The sequence below is a fragment of the Microcebus murinus genome, chromosome 2 (assembly GCF_040939455.1).
Source record: "Microcebus murinus isolate Inina chromosome 2, M.murinus_Inina_mat1.0, whole genome shotgun sequence".
In the NCBI taxonomy this organism is placed as follows: Eukaryota; Metazoa; Chordata; class Mammalia; order Primates; family Cheirogaleidae; genus Microcebus; species Microcebus murinus.
In genome coordinates, this window is record NC_134105.1 from 76527504 (window position 1) to 76546921 (window position 19418).

A 19418-nucleotide genomic window follows, 5' to 3' on the forward strand; every position below is an offset into this window, starting at 1 on the left:
AAAAGCCTTGATTTTTCTGGGGAAATTTTTAATCATCTAAATTAGTCCTTGATTTGGCATGACTGATTAAGCAAGCAGCTGCTTATTAAGAAGCAAAGCTGAGTAGAACAATTTAATTAGGTTCTGTCTATTGAGGCTTTCACAGAACCCATAGCTTGAATATCTGGAGCTCTTCATTTAGTTTTTTTTTATTTTTTTTTTATTTTTTTTTTATTTTTTACAAAATACCCTCAGATTCTACTTCATTTAGTTTTAAATGAAACATTTTTGCAAAGGGAGACTCAACATTTACCCCAAAGACTTAACTGAAAATAATTCTGATGAAAATATAAAGTATTCAGCAAGTATGAAAAGACATAATAAAAACTTGATTTGTTTTGTGAATTAAGTGCTTCAAATATATTGGTTAACTTAATCATAAAATAAAATAGATACTGTTGCATGATGTAAGTATGCTTTATGATAACTTTTAACGAACATTCATGAAATAAGTGCTTATTGTATGCATTGAATTTTAACAAAAGTAACTGAGCAGCTCATGGTCTTCTGCTCCAGGGCCAGCAGGCAGCATACAAAAGCCTACAGGGCCGACCATCCTCACCTTTAAAGTTAGACTTTCCACTCTCTTCTGATTAGTGATTCCATTTTCTTCAATTATGTGTCCACCTGCCCTCCAGATCTCTCTTTGCTTTAATCTTAAAAAATATTTTCCTGTTTCTATCTCACTCATATAATTATGATGCTTAATTTATATATAAAACTTTTATGTATTATTTGGTTAATATTAAACCTAGGCTAAAAGGAAACAGAGCAAATTTTTAATACCCAATAAACACACGTTGAATTTGAAAAAGCAAATGAACAATAAAGGTAATGGAGTCCCACAGAGAAGAATTGTAATATCAATATTTTTACCAAGCATACCTACCAAAAACAAATGGGGAAAGAATTCATTACAGACATATGGATTCTGTGGGAAGGGGCCCTGTGGGAGACTGATTGTTATTATGATATCCTGGTTGGAAGGGAATGAAGTGGGGTTATTGCTTGTGCAGTCAATGACTTGGGTTTTCTCTGGTGAATTGGCTTCAGTAGGTGACTTTATTATTTCTTCATATTAGGCAGCTGGAAATGTGTATTGATTCATTTCCTTTTCATTTGAGGATCAATTCTTTCAGAGATGGAGCCATCGGAATGCTGTATTTGCTAGATATGAGCAAAATGCTTTAGTGTCCTTTTTTGGTCTAAATGTTCCTAAGATTTTTAGGAGCCAAAAAAAGTCCCGCTCGATGAGATAGAAAACATATCTTGAGTATGTACATATGCATATTATTCTTTCTGTTAACTCTATCCTTAAGATTTGAAGCTTTTTAATAATTTTGTTGTTGTGTTGTTGTTTAAATAGATAAAAAGCCATGGAGGCCTTTGGTCCAAGGATATGTGTGATTGCAGAAATTTTTTTTTAAGTTAAATACTAATTTAAGCAATGACAGTGGTATGGTTCTTTTCTAAGATTGTGTTATTCTTCTTAAGATTTAAATTTTGTTTTAAATATTTGTCCTGCTATACCATTAGTTTTTATTATGTAATTTTGTTTTGTTATCACGAGTAATGTTCTACTATGATCTTTGGCTTGATTGTTTTTTAGAAATTATCCAAAGAACTCATCTTATATATAGATGAGGAAATTGAGGCATGAAGAAATCAGGTGATTTGTTCTACATTTAATAAAATATTAAAAGAATACTTTTCAGTTATAGTATTTCAAATTCCCTCTTAATGTTAAACTCTAAGACTTAGATAAATTTGAATATCATGTTAAAATGTCTTCTGAAACTTATAATATTGACCTTTAAGGTAATAAGTTTCTCTTTCTTTTTACTTTAAATACAAACATAAGATATATAACAAACAGGTGAAGAAACACACAAAAGGCCAAACATTCTTAGCTTCTTTGTATTCTTATGTTTATGCTAAATTTTTTAAATTAGTAAGAATACAATTACATGCTTTTTAAAACTAAAAAGGTTTTAATCTAGGCTTATCATGAGATAACAATTTACAGCTGTCATTTCTCTCAACAGGTTGAAGAAACATGGATACCAACGAGAACCTGGTCATCGGCACTGTTTGCACCAGCTTTGTCACCTTTCAGTTTCTGTTCCACTATGTAAGTTACTGGTTTTCAGCAAAAGTATCTCCTGGTTTTAATAGTCTCAGCTTCGAAAAGAAGATTGAATGGAACTCAAGGTAAAGCATATGAAAATGTAATTGACTGAAAACTAGTTTTGTGAAATAAAATTGTTCAAAACATTAAAAAAAAAAGTGTTTCATGTAGAATCCAACAAAATCTAAGGCCAAATTTGTATTTGACTTTAGGAATAAAAGGAAAAACAAGTGGATAGATCTCATACAAGAAAATTTTAAGAATTCTTATATTGAAAGATGTTAGGAAAAATTTATTTAACTTTCTGGGGAAGAGTGTGAAGATTAAGTAGAATCCAGCTGACTGTGGAAGAATACTGTTTTGTGTTTTTCTCTAAAATGATTATAACAAACACATATTCTTTGGAAATGATAATGGGAGAAAATATTTGTTGGAGTTGTAGATAGCTTATATACTATGTGGTGTTGCCCAGCTTAGCCAGACCAAGGGGAGTTAAAGATTATACACCAGAGAACAAAGTATACAATCAGTGCATCTGTATCTTTTTAATAAACTTTTCACTGTAATTTAGAGCCTACTAGTATTTATTCTTTTGTTATATAATTCTAAAGTAAAAATTGCTTTTTAGATTTTTTTAAACAAAAAATATGAAAAATTAGACATCTATGGGTATGGAAATCTGGAGCTTAAAAGAGTTAGTTGCAAATTTTTTTGTGTACAATTCATTAATCTCACAAGATTTCAAATACAAAATGACTCTGAAGACTGCTTCACTTGTTTTAAGGCATTTCATATGCCCAAATATTGCTGTGCATTTGCAAACCTCAGTGAATCAAAGCAGTCACAGGCATATTTTTTGTTGTTGCCGTTTAGCTGAAGTTAACGCTAAGCATAAAATGCATTCAGTAAGTCTCTAAAATTGCAGTAATTATTTTTCATTGAAATTTCCTTTTAAAATTTAAGAACTTCTGCCATTGTCTAAGTATTTAATTGAGAATTGTCATATTTGACCTGAAATCTCCTATCTTTCTCTAAGCCAAATTGTTTTGCTGGCATCTATTTTTGTAACTTAGACTGAATTTAACAAGACATTAGTTGTTTTCTTTTGCACTGATATGACTGGTTCATACATGCTACAGTTCTTTTCACTCAAAAAGCAAGAATGACTTCTTCACATTTTATTCTTTTAAGACTAGCATAAAAATATTATTCAAATATGGTATACCAGAGATACCATTATTTTTAAAAACCTTTCATAACATATGAAGATAGATGGAATGGTGGGAAAGAGAAGGGAGGGGGACACATATTCTCTGATTGAATTTTGAACTATTTTCATTTCCTTTTCACCATGGTTAGGGTAGGTAAAGGTATTTGAATCTTGGGTAGCTGCAAGCCAAAGAAATAGCTTATATAGAGAAGCAAAGATGAAAATGAAATGATGAAATTGAAAAATATTTTGCATTATTCTGTTTTATCACTGCCATTCTGTGATGCAGGAAATTATCATTTGGGAAACTGAGTTCATATTTGAAAAAGGAGTCTGGGATTTTATGTAAGACTTATTTAGGTATTCAAATGGTGTTTTCTCTTTCTATCAAATTTGTTCCTACTTCCCACTTGGTTTACATAGGACTTAAGCTATGAGATGGAGAGTGTAAAGAAGGAAAAAGTAGGCTATTTTTTTGAATAAAGCAGATACTTAAGACATTTAAGAATGCCTTAAAATTCAGCCTCCAGTCTTAAAATATATGGATCAATACGACACACATAATTCTTTCCGGTAATCAAGAAAGAGTATTTGAAAAATGGGTGGTCTAAGCCATCTAGCAGAAAAAGGACAGGAGGGAAAAAAATTACTGGAAAATGCCCACTTGAGAGATAGCAGTTTAATTATAAGTGAGAAATGGTTGTACTTAATTGTAACTTTTTCTGAAAACATAATACTTATGTATATTATTTATGTCTTATAATGTTCTTAGTTGCTTATATCCAGTTGCTTACCTATTACATTGAAAATCCCATTGTGTTGAAATACTAATTTTCATTCTGTTTTTCCAACATTTAACTCTTTTGCTATGTAATTTCTATTGACGATACACTACTTGCAATTGATTAAATTAGTAACTTTACATTGTTATTCTAAAATGGTCATTAATTATTTTCTTCAAGTGCTTTCTTCAAGTGCTTTATAAGCGCAAGCATTTCTTTTTAACCCTCTTTGAAAAAAATTGAAATGTTTTATCTTGAGTAGCATTTTGGTGTTTAATTTTAGTTACTAAGGAATCTAAATTTTGCTTTGCCAGGAATCTTGATTTTAAAGAATAAAATATGAAATTTTTACTAACAAGTTTCTGACAGTATAGACTTTCAATGCAGAATAGTATGTGAGTATAGGGTGTTTACTTTTCCTGTTCATTATAGTGGGAGCTATTTAACTGGACCAAATAACATTTAACTCTTCTTTAATGAATTATATGCCATTCTTACCAGCTGAGAGCTTATGATGCTTTCCATTTACCATATAACATCTCAACAGAGAAGAGAATTTGAGGAGCCCCTGAGTGTCAGGAATAAAAAGTTTTTTTTTTCCAAAAGGAAACTTCTTGACTTAGTTACTAAACAGTAAAACAAGTTAGTAAGAGAGTTTATATTTTTTCTTTTCTGGAATATTTGAATAGCAACAGAAAGTGGGCTATAAGGTTATTTAGATGGAGTGTTTTATTTGATATCAAGGAATTTATGTTTTTGTCCTGCTATGCTCAAATAGAATACAGGTGTGCTTGGTATAAAAATTCCAGACTTGTAAACCAAGTTAATTGGATTAATTATTTGCACTTCAAATGATGCTTTGGTGTTATTTAATACAAAGGATTCTTCGTCAGTGCCTTTAATTTAGTGAGAATCTTTGTGCCTTTAAATTATGACCTGATTTAGCATACTATATCTATTTAGAGACACTGTTATATCAGGTATATTGATTTTTCAAGTTACAATGAAATTTTCTCATATCAAGCTTAATATTAGTTGATACATTGTACTTTTAAAGATCTCAAGTCATATTGTAGTGGGAAATGTATTGCATACCAGTAATTTCTACAGAGAAACTTTACTATTCCTTTCATCTTTTATTCTAAAGAAGAGAAAAGAAGCTTCATTACTCGTAAACTTCTCAATAAAGATGCGAGAAAACTGGAATTGTTGGGTAAAAAAACTTCATTGTGTGGATAAATGCAAAGCATCCTGTTTACAGCTCTTTAAGTAGCATATCATAGAGCTTGAATATTGGTTGAGTTATTAAATTATTAGCAGGATATGTTTGTAGAAACTGATGTTTTTTCATTGAAACTTTACTCCTTTAATAAAAGAAAGGTTGATCTGGATCTTGAGAACATTTTGCTCTTTTTTGTTTATTTTAAAAATGGATTTTCTGTATAAATTCATGATCCTCAATTTTTCTATTTAGAAGTACTGTCATAATAATGATACAGGGATTAATAATGGCTGCCCTTGCTTTAGCACAGATATTTTACAAGAACCAAGTGCAATCATGCATGAGAATGTACATTTAAAACCAAAACCTCCAAGATAATAAATCTTCGTATCATGATCCATTTGAATTGTTTTAAGGATTTAGAGTTGGTTAAGGCTAGTAGATTTGGAAGTCATTCCCAGCTGATTGAAGCAAGAAACCCATCCAGTTAAGAGGCAGTTGGGGAGGGAGCTTGGAGCAGAGTACAGAGTAGTGGTCTTACCAGGTGCCATCTGTCTGCACACCACTCTGTTGACTATGTCATCATGTTTGCTTCTGTCTTAGAACTTTTTTTTTTGAAACAGTCTCACTCTGTTGCCTGGCTGGAGTGCAGTGGTGTCATCATAGCTCATAGCAACCTCAAGCTCCTGGGCTCAAGTGATCCTCCTGCCTCAACCTCCTGAGCAGCTGGGACTAGAGGTGCACACCACCACGCCTGGCTGATTTTTTCTATATTTAGTAGAGACAGGGTCTCACTTTTGCTCAGGCTGGTCTCAAACTCCTGAGCTCAAGCTATCCTTCCACCTTGGCCTCCCAGAGTGCTAGCATTACAGGTGTGCGCTACCGCACCCAGCTTGTCTTAGAACTTTTAAAGGAATGATTCACCAGTTTTCTAGCAGGAGATTGTAGACCTTGGCATCTCCTTGGTACTCATTTCAAAGTAAAGTTGTAGCCCTTGGATTTCTAAATGACAATTTTGTATTACACTCTCAGATATACGCCATTCCTATATTTAAATGCTTCAAGGTGTAATTTGTTCAGAATGTGAAATGTCTTGCCAGAATGAGTTAAAGTTTATTGCAAAGAATCTAAAATCTTTGTGTGTGTTTTGTTTCATTTCAGGGTAGTATCTACATGCCATTCTTTGGTGGTTGGGATTTTTGGCTTGTACATTTTCTTATTTGATGAGGCTACTATAGATGATCCACTTTGGTAAGCCATTTCTTTCCAAGATAGCCAATTTGATTTATGTTTTAATATTAATTATTAATAAGAACATCACCTTACTTTAAAACAGAAACCATATTGATGGTATATGCTTTATTAAAATGCTTGTGTTCAGACTTATTTCAGCAAAGTGCATTAAAATGATTTATTTAGATTTTGAATGCAAACGAGGATCATTTTGCCTCAGTATTGCAGTTGTTATTCAAAACAAGGAGCTTATAATTATGATGTGAACATTTGTGTGAGTAAAACCAAGTTATTGTAACCACTATTTTGAGCAAAAATAAGTAATTATTAAGATAGGATGGTCAAGTTGGATAATATCTACTTAAGACTTTGTCTTCAAATTTTTGTTTGATCCATAGTTTGATATCAAAGAGATAAAATGAGAATTATAGATGGCCATGTGAGAGACATTTAGTACCTGAGAAGATTTGAAGCACTAATAATAATTATATTCAGCAATAATAGTATAATTTGTAAGATGGTTCTTTTTGAAAAATTTAAATGTCATTCCAGTGGCAGAAATTTTGCAAACTGTATTTCCTGGCATTGTATGAGAAGGCTTAGTGCAGCTTAGTTGGAGAAAGAAGGTATATTTTCAGAAAGCATTACGTTGAATTTTGGTCATTGTGAGCTCTGGAGGATGTAGGGCAGTTTAACCAGGCCTTTCAACCAGCACCATTTGACTACAGGGTTTTGGCTTTATTCATAAATACGAAATTATTTCCACATGTATCATACCAGTATTGATAACTTTTCACTGGGAAGATACTTTTGAAAGAAAATCAATTTAATGAACTTAATTCCTTGACCAGATTTTTATATAGTCTACTTAGATAATTTCTAGGTTTATTATAATTTTAGTTTTTATTTTACTAACATGATCGTCAGCAGAACCAGTTCTTTTGGGAAGTCAATTTTATAACAGATTTGATTCATTGGTCGATTTTTGCCTTATCAAACTTTAACTTAATATAATTTTTGATATTTTTGCATTTTTAATGCCATTATTTATTCTAGGTCTATTTTCCTGGGTCATATTTGCAGATAAAAATTTGTAAAGAAGACATGATTTTTGCTAAATATTTCCATTTGTAGTTTAGCTGTTGGTTTTATTTTGTGTTAATTTCATTAGCAGTTCACATTATAAATCAGATAAAGGACTGATAATTTGTATTTGTTTCTTGGAGCAAAGAGCATTATAGGGCAAAATTATAGGATATTGATATGTGTGGGGGTCAAAACAGCAGAGTCAAACTGTACTGTTCTGATTATTTCCTAATTGTGTGGTAATAGGCAAATCCCTCTAGTCCTCAGTAGAATGATGATGATTATACTTTATTGCCTCAAAATCAGAAGTAAGCTAGGTGATTTTTTTGAGGTTATTTGAGTCCCTGATTCAGAAAAAGGAATCAAAAAACATCAGCATCTGGAATTCCAGGTGAGCCCTTTTGCAAACAAATCGTATGAGAACACATTTATAAATTTTGTTATTTTTGGTAAAATTAGTAAAACTTCTCGCTAATATGTATAAGAATTATGATTATACATGCAGTTAGAAGTCTTATCATAGCTAACACAGTACTTTGTGCATTGATAAGTTTAGGATCCAGAATTGATAGTGAGCCACTTCTAAGGTAAATTAATACATTGGAATGTCAGCTGTAGCGGGCCCCAAGGTATCCACCGAGTCCACTGTAAATGCCACTGGTGGTATAGATGATACTTCCCAATTCAAAACAAAACAAACCCTGTGCTATGCCTCTGGATTTGGGGATTCTGGGAATAGTTCTAAAAACTTATGTTCAGAAAATATACTGAGTACTGGTAGCCACTCTCAGGACATCTGTTCCTACTATTGGGAACCTCAATATGGATTGGCTTTAGGTGCTTTAGAACTACAGTCCCCAACCCCCGGTCCATGGACTGTTCCTTCCCTCCTACCCCCACTGTCCATGGAAAAACTGTCTTCCATGACACCAGTCCCTGGTTCCAGAAAGGTTGGGGACCGCTGCTTTAGAGTATTCCAGCCTAGTTCAAATTCCAAGAGTTGATGATTTATCCTCAAGAACATTTTGGAAACTGCCTTGGGTCTAAAGTAAACTTCATGGAAGATATGGGCTACAGAAAGACCTCCTGATTAAGACAGTTCATCTTGGACAGGAAGGCCTGTAAATTTCCTTGGGGGTGTGGATTCAGGTAATCCTGGAGACAGCATCTTTCTGCTAGTACCAGTACCACAGGATGCATCACAGTTCGGCCAAACTGTTACTGTGTGTTTTACGATTTTATGTGAAAACTACAGCTTACCATTAGAGAATCTGTTATATTTAAATCTCAATAGAAAAAATAAGTAGTTGTCATCTATAAACAATGTGCTTAAAAATAACTTTTTTTAAAAAAATATTTTTAGGGGTGATCCGTCAGTTGTGAACGTGAATATTGCTATTGCTTCAGGCTACCTCATTTCTGGTATGTGATATGTTCATTTTTCTATTTCTTTTTGGACTACTCTTGGAATTATACAAAGTATATGTAGTCTATGCTTTTGGTTTATTTAGTTGAGAAGTAGCTCTTACCCACCCAGAGGGAAAAATATGTGTGATGATGGTAGAACAGGAAACGTTTTCTTCTTGATGGCTTCCTGGTTCTCACAGAAGATGAAAGTTGCCAAGTGGGGCCTCAAACCACTGAAGCCTGCACGCTTTTTATTAACAACGGTCTCTGTTTATCCTAAAGAGTCTCTCAGATGTAATTACTATGCAGCTAATGAAGTTTAAGCCTCACTTTCAAGGGCCCTTGAAATGTGTTCCAATAGTCATGGTTTTGTATGGCTTCGGTACAATTTACGAAAGTAAGCTATTTCAGCCATAATCAGTTACTCCACATTCCCCTCTGTCATGTTTTTCCTCATGGTGGATGGGGTTAGAGTTGCCTTTTTTACAGTGAGGCAGAGGGAAGTAAAGTTGAGATTATGCTGTTTTAGCTGCAATTTGAAAAGGCACTTTTGGGTCATCTTAATAAAATGAGAGAAATAATGGATCCCTGATATGGACATTTGTATAAGGAACTCTAGTAATTTTTAAACTTATTAAGTAGCTGGAAGAAAATCAAAATACAGATAATGGACAAGGAAACAAAAGTGATAAAGTGGTAAACTTAATAGAAAATTTTCTGCCATCAAGAAGTGAGTTGTAATAAAAAAATTAGATCATACCAAAACAGTAATTCATTAAGTGGAAGAGATAAATTGTGAACAGAAATAATTGAAGAGAGGCTATTAGATTATTTGATAGCCTAATTAAAAGAAGAGTGAATCATGTGAACACATTGGATAAAGATTTGCTCATTTGACACACACACATTGCTGTCACTGGCAAGGATAACACAAAATCCCTAATGCACGACATGCACTGGTTAGTGAGTGTTGTCAATTCAGACAATAGTCATTTCCTAGGAAATCTTGTATGAAAGAAACTTGGTTAAGGTTTTCCCAAATGAGATAACAATCTGAAAAACGTATAAGAGTTAAGAACTGAAACAAACTTTTCTCTCCTCTCTCCCCTCTCTCTCCCCCTCCCCTCCCCTCCCCTCCCCTCCAGACATAGTCTCATTCTGTCCTGTGGGCTAGAGTGCAGTGGTGTCGTAGTAGCTCACTGCAACCTTAAACTCAAGAGATCCTCCTGCCTCAGCCTCCCAAGTAGCTGGGACTACAAGCATGTGCCACCATGCCTGGCTAATTTTTCTATTTTAGCGGAGACGGGGTCTGGCTCTTGGTCAGGCTGGTCAGGGACTCCTGACCTCAAGCTATCCTCCCACCTCTGCCTCCCAGAGTGCTAGGATTACAGGGGGGAGCCACTGCACCCAGCCTGAAACAAACTTTTCTAAACCAAGCCGAATGAGAAGTGAATTCTTTTTATTCTCTCTGTAGAACATACAACAAAATCATTATTTTATAAATTGGTAACCAAAAAGTATACAGCCTAAAAATATAGGGAAATAAATATATTAGAGAGGTGTGTCAGGCAGTTAGTAATAACGTTGTTATTTTTCTTGATTTTCATATTTGTAGTATTTGTTTTCTCTTTATAATTTGATGATTTCTTTTTCTAAATACTCATATCTAGTCTTGTATTAGTAATTTTTATTTTCATAAAAGAGGCCTTTACATTATATAAGCTCTAGCCCCACAGAACCTGAATCCTCCCCTGGTCTGCATCTGTGGGAGCCATTCGTTTCCTTGTCTACATTTCACGTTTAACTATTTGGTAAAAAGAATAGTTGTGTTAACATTTTGAGCAATTTCTATTTTGCTAAAGTAAACTAATTATTTTTTGATTCATGGTGTTTAGATTCAGCACCTTTTAAAGAAAATTGATGCTCTGACCTCTTTCTTTGTATGTCTTGGTAGTTTTAATTTTGAATGAATATTTAATTTGCATTCTTAATTCTTTTGATATTTTTTGGTTAAGTTTGTGTTATAAATGAATTAGTCCTTTTGAACCTTTTCTACCACCATCTTATCTCTGTTTGAATTATCATAGTGACAAAAATCATTAATTTAAGCTTATTTAAAAATTATTTTTATTTGACCATGAAAACAAGTTATTCATTTATGCTTTCAACAAATGTTATGTTACATGCTGTATGCCAGACCCTGTGCTGGATTCTGAGGGTGTAAAGATGCCACCACTTGGCGGGGCTCCTGGAGGAGCCACAGCAGAGTGGGTGAGGCAGGAACAAGGAGCAGGTGCTTTACGACAAAGTGGGTGATCAGACTCACTGGGTAGGAGCAAGTGCTGTGAGCTCAGAGTAGACAGCGATGAGTGGTCAGGAGAAAGAGTTAAATACGGTCGGAAAACAGTGAAGCTTTCTTCTTATGTGATAACTTATTTTTCCTTCTTACAGATTTGGTGATTCTCATTTGGTATTGGAAAGTGATTGGTGACAAGTTTTTTATCATTCACCATTGTGCAGCGCTGTACGCATACTTCTTTGTACTGGTGAGTGCCAGGATGTACGGTAGCTTAACAAGCAGACAAGGTTGAGAATGGTGACTTAAGGGTGAACATAAATTGAAACAGACAATTCTTTATTTTTATTTTATGTTTTTCTGAGACAGAGTCTCACTTTGTTGCCCAGGCTAGAGTGAGTGCCGTGGCATCAGCCTAGCTCACAGCAACCCCAAACTCTTGGGCTCAAGCGATCCTCCTGCCTCAGCCTACCGAGTAGCCGGGACTACAGGCATGCGCCACCATGCCCAGCTAATTTTTTGTATATATATTTTTAGTTGGTCAAAATAATTTCTATTTTTAGTAGAGACGGGGTCTCACTCTTGCTCAGGCTGGTTTTGAACTCCTGACCTTGAGCAATCCACCTGCCTCGGCCTCCCAGAGTGCTAGGATTACAGGCATGAGCCACCATGCCCGGCCGAAACATACAATTCTTAACTTATAAAGACCATCTCCAAATGCATTCAGAGATTGTTCTTGTGATAAGTTATCTTGTTTATTAACTAAAATAATAACTTTACATGTGTATCTATATTAGTGTGTGTGTTTGTATTCATTCCTAAACTTTGAGATAGGCAGATTGCCCGGATTCCTTGAATTTATACTTAAAATCTTTAGGATTGTGTAGCTATAGATATTTGTCTTTCTAGGTGCATTTATGATTTAACAGCCAGAGGCATGTACATATATTCCTGTATAACTAGGTAAAAATGCTTCTTTTTGTTTAATTCCTTATACATGCATAATTACATATCAGTAGGCTGGAGCAGTGGGGAAATACTGCTTAGAGAATTCATCAGAATTCCAAGACTGAGGCCAATAGAGGATTCTTGCAATAAAATCTCAGGCAATAAAGCTTATTAAATCCAATGACTATAATTATTTTTCCACGTATACATTTGTAAACTAGCCACTTTATATTCCTTGTATGTTTGTTAGGTTTCCCCACTACCAATTGTTTTTCAGCCTAGCTATACCAACAAACTCTAGATAGATATTTGTAAATAATAGATGTAAGTAAATTAGAATTTTATGTAGTAGATATGATATACCATCCCATGTTTTTTCTGTTTTAATACTTAAACGCTGCCTCTGACTTTTTCTTCTTTTTTGGTATTACTGAAATCCTTATATTGCTGGATATTCATGACCATTTGGAGAATTTTTTAGAAAAATTTATATAAATGTACATTAATAATCTTCAATTTTTCTTTTTATTAAACACAGCTAGTAGATAAGATGTTGATTTGACATTGTTTCTGTGAGAATCAGATATATCAAAACATCTCTCCATATCAACCATTTGAAGTCACAAATTTAAATAATTAATATACATGTTTTAAAAACTATGATTCTGTTCTCTATTGACCACTAAAATCACAGACACAGCAAACAGCTGGCTGTGCATGCGTTGGCAAGTTAAATGTTTAATTATGTGGGGTGAATACTATTTCCTCTTTGGACTTTTATGCCTTTAAAAATATAATAAGAAATTAACTGTCTTATTTAGTAAGTTGATAAGTAAAGGAATTCAACTGCATTCTTTTCCTAAAGATTTTTTCCATATGTTCTATTGATATATTTCTATGTTCTATTGTTTTAGTATGAAATAAATTTATCTAATAAATTTATCTAATAAAATGAATCTATTCATAGGGAAATAAAATAGAAAAATAATAGTTGAATGGATAGCGATCCTATGTTATTTACAGATCTTACCTTTACTCATTGAATATAAGGTTTTTTCCTTGCTGTGAATTCCCAGGTCACTTTGTGCATTTTGTTATTCTAAGTAAAGATAAAAGAATAATAATTACAAATTTTGGTGTAAATGGTCATCAAATTCTTATCACTTATGAGCTGGTATTTGGAAAGCACTTTGAATTGATACTTACATAACTGTTTAAGCTATTTCTAATAAGCTTTTTTCTTAGACAATTCTGTTATTAGAACTAAATAAAACTTAAAGTGATCAATAGAAGCAAGCTCTCTGTAGGTTTTAAATGTATACCCTAATGAAGAAATCATTGAAAAGTAAGATTCTTTTGAATTTAGGGTATTGTAGGTTATATAATATCTTGATCACTATTTTTGTACCTTTATTTATTTATTTATTTATTTATTTGAGACAGAGTCTCGCTTTGTTTTCCCAGGCTAGAGTGAGTGCCGTGGCGTCAGCCTAGCTCACAGCAACCTCAAACTCCTGGGCTCAAGCAATCCTCCTGCCTCAGCCTCCCAAGTAGCTGGGACTACAGGCATGCGCCATCATGCCCGGCTAAGTTTTTCTATATATATTAGTTGGCCAATTAATTTCTTTCTGTTTATAGTTGAGACGGGGTCTCACTCTTGTTCAGGCTGTTTTTGAACTCCTGACCTCGAGCAATCCACCCGCCTCAGCCTCCCAGAGTGCTAGGATTACAGGCGAGAGCCACCACGCCCGGCTATGTACCTTTATTATATTTACTGAAGTTTTAAAATTCTCTGGCAGAGTAATTTAGGGCTTAAGGAATCCTCTTCTATCTATATAGAGATGTAAAAATCATATTAATACAATTTTTCCCCTGATATTAGCTTTCGCTCCTGGGGCAGGATACTAATTATCAAGGAAAGCATGAGAGGCTGATCTCTTATTATAACGGAAAGCAACACATTTATGCTTTAATGTCTTATTTTTAAAGGATAAACCACTATCCTTTCTGACTCTTGTAGCCTTAGTTTTTTTCTGTGTTCTTTGGGAATCACCCCTTCTCCCCGTTCAAACTACACCTTGAGATAATGAGTTATAATACATTTGGAAAACATTGAAACTTGAAAATCACTGAATATGGATCCTTTCCCAACTCTTCCACATTTTTATACTATATTGGAATCTAATCATTAAACCATTCTGCTGCAATTTAGGAAGAAAATTTGGTTTCAAATAGCTCTTATGACTCTTTATTTCAGGGTATTAGGTACTGTGTGATGCCTTAAGTGTGAGACTTTGTTTCTTTTTTATTTTTTTTCTATCTCTCTGTTTTTTTTTGTTTTTTTTTTAAGAGACAGAGTCTCTCACTGTTCCTGCCTAGGCTAGAGTATAGTGGTGTGATCATAGATCACTGTAGCTTTGAACTCCTGGGCTCAAGCAATTCTCCTGCCTTCCTCAGCCTGCCAAGTAGCTGGGACTACAGGCGTGTGCCACCATAGCTGGCCAATTTTTTTTCCCCCTATTTTTTGTAGAGACAATGCCTTGCTATGTTGCCCAGTCTGGTCTCAAACTCCTGGCCTTAGGAAATCCTCCCATCTTGGTCTCCCAACGTGCTGAGATTACAGGAATAAGCCACCATGCTTGGCCTCTCTGTTTCTTACTTAATGCTTTACCACAGCATTTATATTTTTAAAACATTTGCAAGCAAATATGTATAAAGTGGTATTGAAAACGAAAGATTTGTTATGTTAGATTCAGCAAAGTTGCAATTTACAGTAGGAGACCAGAATTAGAAAAATATTGGTTTTATGTTTGTCTGAAGAAAAATCTCCATAGCAATGCCATAAAACAAATGCTATGACTCACTAACATTTTATCACTAGTATTGTTAAAAAAGAAGAAATCTTGTTTTTAAAAGGATTTTAATAGTATTGCCTATTCTCTATTACATTATAACTACTGTATTTACTCCTTTTCTTCCATTAGGATACCCTTAAAGAAAATTACAACATTTCAAAATATAAAATTTTAAAAATTAATTAGGTAGGTGTTAAAAATAGCCACCTAATATAGCTTATTAAAGCAATATGTATGATGTGCAAATCATTAAATGTGATTTCTGTTTTCCATAAAATTTATATTGAGTAAAACATGTTAAATATTTAATCAATGAAAAACATTTTTAAAACTCAAATAACATGCTAAATCATTTTTATTACTGAAATAAAAGATTTTCAACTTTCTTATATAACAATGAACAACAGACTGGCATAAGTAAGTCTTGGGAATTGTTTTATTGGTATTTCTGTAGCTCACTTTAAAAATCTTTATAAAAACACAAATATACAGTTGCTTTATATAACTCTTATTTATTGAGAGATTTATGTTGCAAAAATATTCAGTGGTCAGTTTCAAAAATATTTGTTATATAAAAATATGTGTTATATGTTTATTTACATATACACATATGTATCTGTGTTTTTTATTTTGGAATTTGTTTTAATATTTTAAAAACACTTTATAATATAGAGTATCTGATGTGACCATTCCCATAATTTCCAAGCATATTAATAATAATAACCCTCCTGTAAGGCATTCCTCAGTATTGGTTTAGGAGTTCAAGTGTAGCTCTACCTACCTTCATTGTCCTGTGGTTACTGTTTCACGTTCCTCTGTGGGCACAGATTTATGTAGTGAAATTACCTTAGCAAAACTGTTTCCCTTACTTTCTCTAAGTTTGCTTTTTGAATCCTATTTTCCTTTCAATATCAGGAAAGCAAACACCTGATAGATTGGACTTGGTATATGCTGATAAAATAGATGTCAGCCAAGAAAATTGCCCTGTCCACCCAAGTCAGTAATTTGTTCTTAATGAGATTTTTAAACAAGTTTATCATATGATTTTCCTTGTATGAGTTACTTAGAATTATCAAATTCATAGAGACAGAAAATAGGATAGTGGTTGCCGGGGGCTGGGCAGAGCGGGCAGTGAGGAGTAGTAACTTCACGGGTACAGTTTCAGTTTGGGAAGATGAAAAAGTTCTGGTGATGGATGGTGGTAATTTTTGCACAACAGTAGGAATGTACTTAATACCACTGAATTGTACACTTAACAGTTGTCAAGAGTAAATTTTATGTTGTGTATATTTTATCACAATAAAAATTTTAAAAGAAGCTTATTAAATGACTAAAACACAGGAAGGAGAACTAATCATATGTTAGACAATCAATTATATTTTAAAAAAGGCTTTCTACTGGAATAATGGGCTGAAAAATAGATGGACCTTAATAGTGCTAAATGTTTTTTTGTTTTTTTTTTTGAGACAGAGTCTCGCTTTGTTGCCCAGGCTAGAGTGAGTGCCGTGGCATCAGCCTAGCTCATAGCAACCTCAAACTCCTGGGCTCAAGCAATCCTTCTCCCTCAGCCTCCTGAGTAGCTGAGACTACAGACATGCGCCACCATGCCCGGCTAATTTTTTCTATATATATTAGTTGGCCAATTAATTTCTTTCTATTTGTAGTAGAGACAGGGTCTCGCTCTTGCTCAAGCTGGTTTCGAACTCCTGACCTTGAGCAGTCCACCTGCCTTGACCTCCCAGAGTGCTAGGATTACAGGCATGAGCCACCGTGCCCAGCCAATAAATGTTAAATTTTACATTTAGGTTTAACAATGTTAGAAAGGAAGAATTGCCTAGAGGTGGTAGATGACCACACTTCAGTTGTGCCAATAGCACATCATATGTGCTAAAAAGAAACGAAAGTTTCTTTCACATTTATACTCTATTAGAGGAAGCATGGTATCTAATTTAGCTTGCCTGGTCATGCCACACCCAACATCATCATTATTTGGAGTTCCTAAACTTGCATGTGTCTGGAGGAGAGCCACCAATTAACTGAGGGGAGATAATAGGTAGCTATTGTCTTATGACAAACAGTTGCAGGACCCAGAGATGTCAGCCTAGAAAAGCCGAAGAGGAGGAGGAGGATGTGATGGGTTTGAAGGCCCTGGAAATGTGAAATGCCTATTATGTGGCAGGGGGAGTAGACTTTCTGGATTAACTCAGACATTGGAACTAGGACCAATGGGGGTGGTAAGGAGAGGTAAGGGAGACTTTATTTACAGAAGAAAGACATCTCCAGTGATTGGAGGATAACAACAATGGAATGGCCTTTCAAAGTAGCTATTCTACCATAATATATCTTCAGTTGGCTAGATAGAAAAGTAGATATAATAAGTAGAAACTTTGGACAGAAGCTTGTACTAAATGATTTTTAAAGTTCCATCCGACTGTGTTTTCCCAAAAATAATACAGGGTCTTATATTTATTTTTCCTCAAGAAAACACCCTAGGGCTTATTTTCTGGGGATGCGTTATTTTCCCCTCAGAGCCTCAGCTTGCAGCATGCACAGGATGGCCGGGACCTGACAGGGGGAGCCAACCTTGTTGTTGGGGCTGCCCGCACCTTTCCGGTCACCTCTGGAATAGTAGCTGTCACGATGGGGCAGATGAGAAGGGCTGCTCATCTTCTTTACCACTCTGTGACGAAATGCATGGGTTGTGCAGATACGCTGTGTAGCCACGCCCATCACTAGGTCTTATTTTTGGAGTAGGGCTTATATTGCACAAATGCTTAGAAATCCTGCTAGGGCTTATTTTATGGGTGTAGGTCTTATTTTCAGGGAAACACGGTAATTCTTAGATTCTGTGATTCAACTATTTTGTTGAAATGATTTGATTTAGTTGTAACAGTGGAGAACTAGACAATGAGGGGATTAACAGTAAGCTAAAATTATGTCACCAAATTCTTAAGTAACCCTGGGAGGCAGGGGTGAGAGCAGCAGGCCTGCGAGCCATTTATTTTCTTGTGGAGGTGAGGGAGAAGAGAGGAAGGAAAAGAAGGCTAGTGGCCCACTCTAATCTCCTTGTCAACAGGACCTTTGGTTAAGTAGAGATTGAATATTTGTTAGGAGGAGGAAACCTTAACTCTGAAATGTTCCTGGGTAAGGATTACCCAAAGTACAGAGAACCCAGGAATCTATGAGGTTTGGCTCCTTGGAGAAAGTTATGTGAGCTGTACAACTTTCTGGGGGTACAACATGGAGATGTTTTGTAAGTTAAACTCTCCCAGCTGTGTAAGGAACTTCATGAACCTCACTTTGTAGAGCCTTCATCTCTTCTAGGCCAGACACTCATGTTAAACACAAGAAAGAAGGACCTGTGTCGCCATCTGCGACACTCGACATCCGAGTGCAAAGGGTTAATAGCATCTAGCCTACATGCATTTCAGAAGGTTTTCTGGAATAGGAGAGATGGGGATACAGTAACAAGGAATTGCACATGACCTGGAGCCTGTCTAATGGCTGGCTATCTATGCCCATGGAAGTGTGTATACCACATACGATGCTGTCATGGATGTATCAGATTAAATATGTCAACGGTTATTTGTGTATTGATGTACAGGATCAGAAAATATAGAAGCAAGACTACCAAAGAATACTTTTGCACCCCAGGGTGGCTCCCCAGAGGTTTTGAGCTAAAGAGGTTGTGGGTAGGGGTTAAGGATATGATAGACCCTGTGGTTTCAATTAAGGAGCTAAGATTTAAATAAACTGTTACAAAATTAAAACAAAATATTGCCCAGCAGTAAATCAGTGATACTGTAGTAGTTTAGGGACTGGAAGGATCATTGTGTTAATTTCTGTTAATTGTTTTTCTGAATGATGTTTGTGAAAAACATTTTGAGTTTGTAGAAAGACAAGGCTTAGCAAGTATAAGGTTCTCTAGATCTGATTCTCCAGAGATAGCTATTGACAGTACTTGATGTATATTCTTGGAGTTTATATAAATTGTGCATGAATTTTCCTGTATGTATTTACGCCTTTTTGAATTTTCTAAGAGAGCTTTTGAGATTGGGACTTAAACTCAGCCTTCAGAAAAAGGTAAGGAAGGATTCCTAGGTCAGAAGACTTGTAAGAAAAGTCACCGAGAAGATGTCAGCTTCTCATGGGTGATATTGAGGACTCGGTTTGTCAAGGGCTTTGTCAATGTTAGACAATATCTTTTTGCTA

The 19418-nt window shown here is 34.7% G+C and overlaps 1 protein-coding gene across 11 annotated transcripts in view; it reads left to right on the forward strand.

Annotated features, from left to right (window-relative positions):
- The window catches only part of TLCD4 (TLC domain containing 4), a 94901-nt gene that overhangs the window by 51636 nt on the left and 23847 nt on the right, over nt 1-19418 (forward strand). For 7 of the 11 annotated variants that reach the window (XM_012790995.3, XM_012790993.3, XM_012790994.3 and 4 more), the window contains 4 exons: nt 2085-2250; nt 6543-6632; nt 9064-9122; nt 11559-11653. In XM_012790995.3, the coding sequence (XP_012646449.2) occupies nt 2096-2250; nt 6543-6632; nt 9064-9122; nt 11559-11653 (399 nt within the window). In that variant the 5' untranslated portion in view covers nt 2085-2095. The remainder of the gene's footprint in view (nt 1-2084; nt 2251-6542; nt 6633-9063; nt 9123-11558; nt 11654-19418) is intronic. The other 4 variants (XM_012791002.3, XM_012791003.3, XM_012791001.3 and 1 more) reach the window with 1 other exon arrangement.